General features: G+C 39.4%; 1 protein-coding gene across 5 annotated transcripts in view; it reads right to left on the reverse strand.

Annotated features, from left to right (window-relative positions):
* cnksr2a (connector enhancer of kinase suppressor of Ras 2a) overlaps positions 1–12,198 on the reverse strand; it is a 554,785-nt gene that overhangs the window by 190,735 nt on the left and 351,852 nt on the right. For 4 of the 5 annotated variants that reach the window (XM_063050994.1, XM_063050991.1, XM_063050992.1 and 1 more), the window contains exons 11-12: positions 7,742–7,777; positions 142–353 (exon numbers count right to left, since the gene is read on the reverse strand). In XM_063050994.1, coding sequence (XP_062907064.1) covers positions 142–353; positions 7,742–7,777 — 248 coding nt within the window. The remainder of the gene's footprint in view (positions 1–141; positions 354–7,741; positions 7,778–12,198) is intronic. The other variant, XM_063050993.1, reaches the window with a different exon arrangement.

Genomic DNA, 12,198 nt, shown 5'->3' on the forward strand with positions numbered 1-12,198 from the left:
ATTATATATTTCCATTAGTGGGCAGGTGTACAGCTGAATCTAATAGAGTGGCCCCTGAGTGTATTTTTTCAAATCCTATGTTTTTGTTTTCAAGAACAAAGAACACTGAAAACAAAAAAGAATAAATAGGAGGTAAATTACCATAAGTCAGAGTATTTTCTCTTCTGCCTGGAACACTTGATCTGGTCGTGTCGTAATCATAGCTGAGAATCATTGCATCTCCCTCAATCATGGTGAAACGTTTCCGATATTCTTGATCCAGGAAAGAATTGGGAGACTCTGATCCCTTGTGCACTGGTTTGCCTAAAACGTGCCTGCTGGGCTCTTCAATGGGAAGGTTGCCTTTTTCATCCCTTTTATTTGGAAAAAAGAACAGTTAAATGGCTTAAAAAAATCTTTCTGGTTATGCAAACAGAAATCAAACCAATGACACGCATGGAAGAATGTCCATAATATAAAATGACAAATGGTGCCAATACCCTTGAGTTTTCAGGTTCAAACAATATTTTTGCTGCATTTCCATTTGCAATTGTTCATCTACCTGCCATTGATGAGGAAATTGTGGTCAGTGGAATCTATATTATCACTTGCAGTGGTAAACAAAACTCTAAATGGGATCAAACATTACTTCTTTTGCTGAGCATTTTAACCTTGGCCATCTTAGGAAAAAACTGAATACAGTGACATGTCAAACCTATTTATGTCACAGGAGGCATTTGGTAAGTTCTAAGAAGTGGATAGTCATTATCTTAGTAATAAGAATATCAGTGACTTGATTTGCTCATGTTATGATAAGTGCCCTTTTACAGTCATTCTGTCCTGTGGAAATGCTACCTGCAATTTCTTTGAGCTACATTCATCACAGTTTTGCAGCAAATCTTAACCACTCGGTACCATGGATACCAGAAATGATAGGATTTGAAATTGCTGCGCTTCCCCACTGCCAGAGAAGATACCACCTGGTGTTGTAATCTACTTTAAACCGATAAGCATAATTGGTAGGAAAATTCTGCTTTTAAGAAATGAGGTTTGAAACTTGGAAGATCACAACCAATTCTACCATATTTGGACAAGGATTTTCAATACCGTTTCTCATGACAGTATTTCAATTTCTGCCACCAACCTGAGAAACAAACTTCCACGTTTTCATTTAACGTGAATGATGTGGCTCAGTTCACATACTCACCCAACAACATTTATCACGGGGCTGCAGATATGAAACTCGAGGGGCCAGTGCTACTGTGCAAGGATAAGGATCACTGAAGAGAGAGAAATAAAGGGAGCAGGACCTGCGACGTTCTTTAAATTCTATCTAGTATGGACATTTTATTTATCATGTCGCAGGGTACAAATTGCTAACTAACAAAATGTATTTACTTCATGATCAATCAATAAAGATCAATAAAGCACCAAGTAGCCGAGTTAATCATCTTCTTACAAGATCAACTGGACTTTTGTGGCAATGTATTTTTTAGTGCTTCCTTGAATTCTGAAGAGGCCAAAAATAAAAGTGACAACATCTTCATTCAAGATGCTCAATATATATCTTTAGACCAGAATCTTCCAATGTAAAACTGTCTACTTTGTCAATCAAGTGTCAGGGGGAAAAGCTGCCATCCACACAATCCACAACTCAGTAACTAATTTGTGTCAATCATTGTTGCTGGCATTGTCAGGTGAAAAAGAACATTTGGACATGTTAGAATGATTAGGATGAAAGTTAAGATTAGTGAAGTACAGAAGTTGATTTGGGTTTAGAAATCTAGAACTCTGAGACTTTCTTTTTGGTGGGGATAGTCAGGCTGTGGGGTGACAGAAACGGTGGTGGAGAAATTGAAACAGAAAAAGTCATCAGAATAACTATAATCAAGTGCATGCAAAATGCAGTCATTTTGAAAAAGACATTTATATTTTTAAAAATGCGTAAAAGGTACAGGATCATTTTTACTGTGCAAGCAAATCTACAGTGGCACCATTAAAAAAAACACACAGTTGATATAACTGCTTTCTATAAAATACTGTCCAAGTAAATTAATCCTGGTGGGAAATAAATTATAATCTGTGGTCGAGTTGTAATTGTTTCTACACTGTTAGAAAAAGCAATGTTATGTTCAAGTATGATTGAAGTTGGATAGGGATTTGGTCTTCTCACAATACCACTTTCAGAGCAGCACAGTGTGCTAAATATCAGTCATTGAATCATTATTAAAGCAGTGTTGTGAGAATAAATCAGTAGCAGCAGTACATCTCAAACCAATACAACATGATTTAGTTGTTTTGAAGGAAAACATTTGTTCCTTTCAATTTTCTCTCTTCTGAGAGTGAGCTGTGCAGGCGTATCAGAAGCCTGCAGTGTGGCTGCAGCTCCGGCAGGGATTCTGTACTCAAGAGTGCGTTGGTGGCTCTTGTATAAAGACTTATAATCCACCTCTGAGCCTAAATGTTCTGTCACCACAGGATTGCTCCTGTGCTGCTAAGAATAGCTGTATCCTCCCTTGCCTTGTTCAACTGTTTCTTCTTTGTAAGTAGGCGAGGTAATCAGCACTGGCAGACTATTCAACCATTTAAACAGTTCACTCGCAAAAGCAAAAATCTTTGTTTTTTTTTAATCTCCTGATCCCAGAGAAACTATGGCACCCAGATCTAGCCTGGATGATTAGCATTGAAACAGGGAGTTTCATGGTACTTATGGCATTGTTTCTAGATTATGAGAGTTTGTAAGGAAGTGCTTGGAGAACTAGCTTTGTTCTCTGCAATCAAATTATAGCACTCTGGAAATGGAATGGATAGACATACTGATTATTTTCACGAAATAAGTCCAACAAAGTTCAATCTTATTTGAATAATAAACCATGGAGTATTTAGCAGCAAAGATAAAAAAGTGGAATCTGCCATTTCAAAATATCCTTGGTGTAACTGGCTTCCAATGAAAGACATTCTGCTGAATGTAATCTACATCCAGAAGATGATTAATGTTTGTCTGAATGGGGGAGAAACTGAACTGAATGGGGGAGAATTTTTTCTTTTGCTGTGAACACTGCGTGTTATAGGACATAACTTACTCAAACTTTCCCTACAATGAGGTCCTCAAGCCCTGGCAACATCTTTATAAATTTTCTCTGCACTCTTTCAATCTTATTGCTATCTTTCCTGCAGGTACATGACCAGAACTGTACACAATACTCAAAATTAGGTCTTCAATTTCAACTTAACATCCCAACTCCTGTACTCAATACTTGGTAATATCTTTTCAATAGAGAAAAGTGATTTTTTTGTAAACAGTGTTTCTTTTCATATGTAATAAAGATAATTCGATTGGCACTCCACTTGGAGTATGATATATACATTTGCAGTATAAGAATTTTCTATGATACAATGCCAACTTATTTTGCTGCATTGCAGGAAGTCCTCTCCTCTATGACAGACTTGTTCTATTCAGTATGATTTATCTCCACGCAGAAGTTGGAGCAATTTAATCACTGCTATTCAATAAACTAACATTTACAATTTGAATCCTCAGACAGAAGGAAGTACATAAATGTGAGGCTTTTAGATCACAATTTGGCTAAAGTGAAAATGCTGAATGTTAATGTCTGGTGCATGAAGTGGAGGATTATTATACCCCAGAAATATTATTGAACACCATGATCAGCAGAGTGGGGAAAAAACACACATTAAAGGATTGCAAATCAAGAAGTTACCATGACCAATTTTATCAAATGGCTACTTCAGCATACTTGTGTCAAATATTTCCTTCTGTTATTTAAGACAGAACTGTCCTCAGAGTTCCCTGTTCAAATTCATTCAAAATGAAGATAAACTAATGCTTATGAGATTGGTATTTCCCAGTAAAGTCACAGTAACATTGCCTGAGAGATTCGTTTACAGAAACATGAAGTATGATGAATTGTTATTGGAAAGGCCATTATAAAGTGAGGTTAAAAAGATAAACTGATTATTTCCTTCATGCTGCAAGATTATTTTATTTACAATCATATTAATTCAAAAATGATGCAAAAATCTAAAGAGTTGTTTAAATGTCCACTTGCTGGGTTCCTATTTTCTGTCTCTAGGTCTGTGGCATTGCTTAGGTTAAACTTATCAACACCACTAAAGGATGGACACGGTTTCGAGTACAGAGGATTTTCAGGGGAACCTGTGAAGAATTATTTTTTAAATCATTTAAATCTCTGAGACCTGTGTACTTCAATCCTTAAGGAAAGAAACAAAGAAAAAAAGCCTCTTAATTGACCTTGCAGCATTCAAATACCCCTTTAATCTCTGATTTGGCATAGAAGACCATTTACCTCTGCAGTCCCATTCTTCTTTTCCTCTGTCCTTTGCAACTTGTTCTCTCTCACAAGGCCACCAACTCCCCTTAATACTTTTGACATGTATTTACACTGAGTGGCAAATGCATTAGTTAATTAACTTTCCATCATGTCTTTGGGAGGAAAACAGAGCCCCTAGTTGATACAGCCCACACTGTCAAGAGGAGAACATGCAGACTTCACACAGTCGGAACCAAAGGTCAATATTGAACCTTTGTTAGGCAGTAACATTAACTGCTGTGGCACCTTGCTGCCATATCTGAAATAGCTCTGGATCTAATGCATTGGTACAAGAAGTAGAAGCACAAAACTAAATTTGTTTTCTGCCCATTTATTTTCCTTCAGCTCTCCTATGTGGTAAGTGAATTAAAGTTTAGGAAGTGGACTTTTTTACAGCCATGTCTTCCATTAGTACTGCTAGCTGAGATATGCTTCAGAAAACATCAATGCTACAACCCATTCTCCAACAGAATATTTTATGATCTACATGAGTTTGTCAAAAATTGAGAATTGGTAATCATTTATTGTAATGGCCTTGTTGTATCTGTCCACGGAAACTACTGGGCATCCTTTTTTACAACTAATAGGCATATTAAATAATTCAATTCAGGGGTTGTTTATGGAGACAGGGCTTGCGGCTTGTCTTAATGTATCACGTACTGTCCAACTTCGAGCAGAAATTCAAAAACAGATGAACCATGTAATTTAAATATGCTAAAAGTTGAAGGATAGTGATAAAGACTATTTTTCAAGTGATGAATATACACTATTTAAAACTGCACTTAAACTAAGAACATTATAGCAGCCACACATTTCAAATCTATCAGGTGAAATTAGATTTTGGAAAATGTTCACACTGATCAGATTTTTGAATGTGTACACAAAAAGCCTTGCAAAAGCAGGAAATATGTGTCAGTTTAATGAAAAAATAGATAAATATTTGTCTGTGAAGTGTATGAAAAATTATAAGAATGGCTATCAAGTGAGGTGATCAAATACCATGTGGATCATTACAAAAGCCACGTTCCTCAGCAACAGTGGCAGCAACATTTGTGAATCTATTTTAAGGGCATGGCAACTCTGGAATTGCTTATTTTATGAAGCATCTCACTTTAACTGTACTGATTATTTTCAATAATGCTCAGGAGCAGAAGAACGAAAGGAGATGCAAGATTAATTAATGTTTCTGCTATTAATGGCTGAGTGAGGCTTTATGCCGATGAAACCTCTTTTAAAAAAAAGACTTCAACTTGCTGATTAGGGCAAACTGTGTGTGTGTGTGTGTGTGTGTGTGTGTGTGTGTGTGTGTGTGTGTGTGTGTGTTGGGGGGGTTTAGAATATAAATCATTATGAGGTTTGCAGCAACTTCTCAACAATTGAGCAAACCCACACTCATCACAAGGTTCGGGTTTTATCTGTAAGAAAGAAAATAGGTACAACATACCTTCACTAAATTCATTTTAGGGGTTATCCAGGTTCAGTATGAATTGCCTATATTCACCAGAAGAATGGAATTCTATTATTCTGGCGAATGCTGAAAGGCCAGATTCTTGGGGAGGAGGATCCAGAGTTAGACTGAGAATAAGGGATTAACCATGAAGAACTGAGATTAAGAGAAATTTCTTTACTCAGAGAACTGTAAACCATTGTAAATCTCCAGCCCAAATGATGGATGCTCAGTCACTCAGCATGCTCAAAATGAGAATTATTAGATTACGGATACTGTAAAATGGAAATTAGTATGGAACAAAGAAATACAGACCCGAAGGCCTACAGGGTGATATGACCTATCTTTGTTTCTTAAAACTGTTCTTGAACAATATGTACAATTTTTAGAGATATAGCTGCACAGATTATGAACTCAGATCCTGGACTAATTTTTGAATGTATAACCTACTGGCTAGAAGGCTTAAGTACTCCAGACTGAGCCAAGCTGAGGCTTACGTAAATATATTTATTTTCAGCTGTATGCATCAAAATAGTTACTGAAGCTTTGCCTGCGGCTGGCGACCGATATTGAGGTTGAATCGCTCGGATAGAGATGGTGCTCAGTACTCGGTGTCGAAGGGCTGATCGGAGGCTCTAAGTTTTCGGACGACTCAGAGTCGGACTGTGGCCGGGCATGGCAGGGAGAGTTTTTCTTCCTTCTCCTGTCTGCGTGAGATGGGGGACATTTGAAAGACTTTAAACTTTTTACTGTGCTCATGGACTGTTCTTCATCAAGTTATGGTATTGTTGCACTGTTGTAACTATATGTTATAATTATGTGGTTTTGTTAGTTTTTTCAGTCTTGGTCTGTCCTGTGGTTTGTGCTATCACACCGGAGGAAATATTGTATCATTTCTTAATGCATGCATTACTAAATGACAATAAAAGAGGACTGCATGTCTTCATAATCTAAAAATAGATGAAATGTGCCTTGGCCACAGAAAAAGTATGTATTATGTTAAAAGAGGTTTTATTCATAGAAAGACATGTCTGATATCGTAAGGTAAGCTGTAAACAGTTAAAAGCAAAATTCTTTATGGGTGACAGCCTGGTTTCTGCTGTTCAAAGTGCTGAAGTAGAATACAATCCAGAAACAAGGAAAAAGTTCAAACAATCCAGAGACATTGTCTAGCTGAAATGAATTATGGCAATGTGATCTTTCAGGTTTGGAAATAAATTGAAATGTCAGCATTTGGCATGAAAACATTTTGCTTCATATTAAAGTTTGTTATTGCAATCACTAAAACAGAGAGAGATTACACAGAAATTTTTAAATTTGTTTATAATCAAAGTTCATTAGTGTGAGGATATTTTGCAACTCAATCTTGTAAAGTGTCAGCTTGCTCTATTTTTCATATAAAAAACTGAGTTTTTTTAAACTTTCACTTCAAACAATTAACCATGTGACATATGTGACATATCTGTCATATATTTATATTGAGTTTATATTCTACCTTATATTTACAAGACAGCCATAATTGCTCACGAACAATTCAAAAGGGGTGGCATGGTAGTGTAGTGGTTAGCACAACGGTTTACAGTACAGGAGACCGGGGTTCAATTCCCGTCGCCACCTGTAGGGAGTTTGTATGATCTTCCCGTGACCATGTGGGTTTCCTCCCACAGTCCAAAGACCTGTTGGTTAGTAGGTTAATTGGTCATTGTAAATTGTCCTATGATAAGGCTAGATTTAATCAGGGTATTGCTGGGCAGTGTGGCTCAAGGGCCAGAAGGGCCTACTATTTACATCCACATCCTCTAGTCATACACAGCCAAGAAACACAACTTGGTTGTGGGATCAAAGAGCTGTGGCAGCATGTGCATTTTCTATTTTAAAAAAAATCTTGTAAACACATTACATTTTTGGCTCTGTGATTAACTGGATCACAATAATTGAACAGACACATCTCACAAGGACTTACCTGTTAGTTCTAGAGATACTGGAACTTCCCAGCCTTCTGCAAAAAAAGTCACACGCATAAAGCACCCACAAGTACAGCCCAGACAACAGCTGGAACATTTAAAAATATACCCACAAGTTATATCGCAAATTATTTTGTGAAATTAAGGTTTAAGAAGTAACTGCAAACTTAAAGGTAATTGGTACAAAAAGAAGGCCAAGATGATCCGCCACAAGGTGACTTCGGCTCAGTTTGCTTTTAAAGACTCAAGGAGTGATTTCCACTTGCTATCTCTTCAACTTCACTTCAGCCATTACCACGACAACGGTGTTTCATTATACCTTTCCTCCCAAACAGGCAGAAAAAGGGTGAAAGTTGCTTATAGAAATTATGAAAAGCAGTACAATAACCAAGACCAAGACACCAAACGATATTCACAGACAGCAGGACAGAAGAGCCTAGAAATTGGATTGATTTCCATACTTTTTATGAGCAATGGCTGACCTTACCCACAAAATTATGCCCCTTGCAAAAGTGGGCCAGTCATTTCTTTGTGCTATCAAACATGAGGTCACTGTTCATCAACTCCTGCTACAAACAGGAGTTCAAGGGTGCAACTGATGACCGATGGGGGACTACCACCAGGAGCACACGGACTACTTTGGGGCTTCTGTTGTTTGCTTTTAAAGAAACACTTTGCTGACATAGGGAGAGCAGGTTGCCCAGACGTTTCTGTGCCAACATTAACAGTGGATTATTATTCAGCATTGAAATGATGAGGCTAGTGATCTCTGGGAAGGATATTAACGGGCTTTCACAAGGAACTACCTGGTGGAAAGGGCAGAGAGGTGACAGGTGATATGAGAAGCAGTTGACTGGGGAGGGAGCGTAAACTAGCAAGGAGCAGGAGACATGGAGTGAGGGTGATTGGCAAAAGAACTAAATATGAAAGGAGAGAGGATTTATTTTTACACGGGGAGAAATAGGGTCTGGAATGCATTGCTGGAACAGTAGTGGAGATGTACTCAATAATAGTTTCCGAAGGGGAGCTGAACAAGTATCTGAATGGAAAGAACTTGTAGTGCTAAGTGGAGATGGCAGTGGAGTAGAACTAGCTGGATTGTTCTTATACAGAGCTAGTATGGACATGATGGGTTGAATGGCCTTCTTCTACTTTGTTCCAATCCGTGTTTCTAGCTGTTGACAGACTCATTCAGTGACAGCCCTCCATTAGCAAACTTCTACAGGAAAAACAGCAGCTACCACTACATCTGACTGGAGCTAGTGTGTTCAGACTCAGTTATTGCAACACAAGATAAAAGAAAAATTCAAATGCATAGCCGAATTTGAATACACTTGCCTGATTTACACTGTTATGGGTGCTTTTAACATGGTCACACAACATCACAGCATCCTTTCTGTGGCCGTGGTCTAGCTGGTCTTTTTCAGTTTGAGTCCAGGCACCACAGCCCTGTCCTGGATCAGCCGGCTGCGTTTATGCTGGATCTTTGAAGGAGTAGCCTGTTTGCATGGCTCTGGGACACAAGTGAGTAATCTGCTAATGTGGGAGCTGATTTGGGTTCCTCATGAAGGAGGTAATTGATTCCTGACCCCGCAAAAAAGACCACCTCTCGAGGGACTGAATACAAAGTGTTCCAATGGGACTGGGACTGCTCCACCATCTGCTTCAACCTCCAGACCTGGAGATGACCAGTGGATAGACCTAAGATGTCCAAACCCTTCTATATTTATTTCTATTCTTGGAAATGGGGTGGTACAGTAGCAAAGTGGCTAGCACAACACTTTACAGTACAGGCGACCCAGGTTCAGCTCCCACTACTGCCTAAGAGGAGTTTGTACGTTCTCCCTGTGACCATGGCGTGGGTTTTCTCTGGGTGCTCCGGTTTCCTCCCACTGTCCAAAGCTATACCGGTCGGTAGGTTAATTGGTCATTGTAAATTGTCCAGTGATTGAATGACAGGATTGCTTCCTAGAGAGGCCTATTCCATGCTGTAGCTCAATAAAATAAAATTAAAATTAATGACTTGGTACAATTAGAGCAGGGCTCTGATCATGTTGGACTGATGTCTGAATGCAGGAGTACAATCCTGCTCCAACAGAGTGGATAGCAGTTCCTGTGTGCTACAGGATCACCAGTCTCTGCTCATGCACAACAACTCTTGTACGGGGAGCAAACTGGTGACAGGGAGCAGAGAGCAGTCAGCTGTGGATAAGCAGTTTCCACTTAATGCTGTAGAACTGTGGAGCTACTGGTGGGTTACAGCGTGAGCTGCATTCTGCCTGCAAATGGCATCTTGCCACTCAGTGAGGACATCAAACTGGCCCTGGTGCCATAACGCCATTCCTTTAGAACGTCTGCTGCTCCCAAGTGCCTGTGAGATTTGGCGCCTAATCAGGGCAAGGTTGTGAGGAAGCTGAAAAAATTAGTGTGTCTTTATGTGTACCTCACCTGGCCCAGTGAGTGCTACATGACAGGATTCGCACCAGGCCCTGGGCAAGAAGCAAACAAAACCACCAGAATGGAGTTTGCAATGACATGGCTTCACATAATCTTTGATAAGACCTTGGAGATGATGTCCTCTGCATTCCTGCAGCCACTATGAGGCAGGCCTGACAGCTCACAAACTATTGTGCTTTGCACCAGCATCAGCTTTGTCATAACGTGGTCCTCAGTCTTTCATCTGGCAAATTCCTACACTAGATTCCCTACATCTGGTGCCCAACTTTATCCTGGTTTATCATCAATCCCTCTAACTTCACTTATTCCTTTCCCTGTATGTTGTTTGGGGATAGGTGCCCCATCAGTCATTTAGCTGCAGGATGGGTTTCTCCACTGAGAATGTGTGCTGTGGTCAGGGAACCCCCTTCTCATTCAGAGTGGCTCTCCTTTTCCTCACTGTCTTTGACCAAAGGGAAGCAATGAAGGGCATCGACTGAGGTTTTCATCATCAACTTTTTGGAAGCTTGGCCTCTATTTGAGTGGATAGAGGAAGAGTTGATGGGTTTACAGTTTGTTTCTGTGTGTTTCATGTTGATCTAGAGACATTTCTAGTAAGGTCATGACATTTCTTCCAGCTTGCTCCATAGTTCAGAAATGTTTTTTTTAATTCATCTACAGGATGTGGGCATCTCCAACTAAGCCAGCATTTATTGCCCATCCCTAGTTGCCCTTAAGAAGGTGGTGATGAGCTGCCTCCTTGAACTGCTGCAGTCCCTGAGGTGTAAATACACCCACAGTGCTGCTAGGGAGGGGATTCCCTGATTTTGACCCAATGACAATGAAGGAACAGCGATATCTTTCCAAGTCAGGATGGTGAATGACTCGGAAGGGGACTTCGAAGTGGTGGTGTCCCCAGGATCTGCTGCTCTCGTCCTTCTAGAAGGTAGTGGTCGTGAGACTGGAAGGTGCTGCCTTAGGAACTTCGGATGTTCTGGATGATGTATTCCAGCTCTTCCCATATTGGATCCAGCAGATCTCCTTCCCACTCAAACACAGTGAGCATCATCCTCTGTCTCCTCAATATTACGCTGCTGGAATCAGCCTGCCTCAGATGGTAGTCACTGTTCGCATTCAGACGTCGTCAACATCCTCTGTCTTTAAGCACCGATGTTCTTCTCTCACTGATGAGCATAGAAGCACAACTGTCCATGTAAAGCTGAAAGTGACCCTCTCAGCAACCATATGAGTTCCATCTGAATGCATATCCTCTAATGCCTTTTAGTTGCACAGTTTTTTCACAAGATCATAAATGAATGTAATAAGTACAGGGCATCAAATTACAGGATGAATCCAATTTCTAGCTTAAGATAAGCATTGCAACATGACAACAGGGCAAAGGTCACTACTAAAGAAAACAATGCTGAAATGCTGTCATCATTTGCTAAAGAACATTAGTGAGCTTGAACCTGACTATGATGAACTTCACAGACATATGGAAGAGTTTGCAACAACACTGGATACTGACTTAGAAATAGGGTGAAGGGAGCTCTGAGATATTTTCAGCACAGTTCAGAGACACATTGCACAAGAACATTAACATGCTGCTATCTTAGGTAGTCAAAATTCCTTCTGCAGTGAGACATATCATCAAAGAATATACCTTTAAGAAACAGACTGCCAAGGGGATGTGCAATAAGACACATTATGAAATGGTTTATCTAGTTTATAAATCTTAACCTGTATTTGATATTTGTAGTACAACAGAATACAAAAGCAACACTGGCAGCTCTTTGACATAACTAAGCCGAACAGTTCTATGATGAAATGGCTTCAGGAGTTTCCTTGAGACACAAGTCATAATACCAAGTAGAGAATTTGAATTGCAACTCTATATTTTTACAAAAACAATAGGCTTCTAACTAGATCTTCACAATCATCTGGTAATTCTGCATTTTTATTCAGATTACAAATTTAGTCATAACTACCAGAAGGACATTTGTCAAGATAAGTTTTAAGC

The sequence above is a fragment of the Mobula hypostoma genome, chromosome 6 (genome assembly GCF_963921235.1).
Source record: "Mobula hypostoma chromosome 6, sMobHyp1.1, whole genome shotgun sequence".
Classification (NCBI taxonomy): Eukaryota; Metazoa; Chordata; class Chondrichthyes; order Myliobatiformes; family Myliobatidae; genus Mobula; species Mobula hypostoma.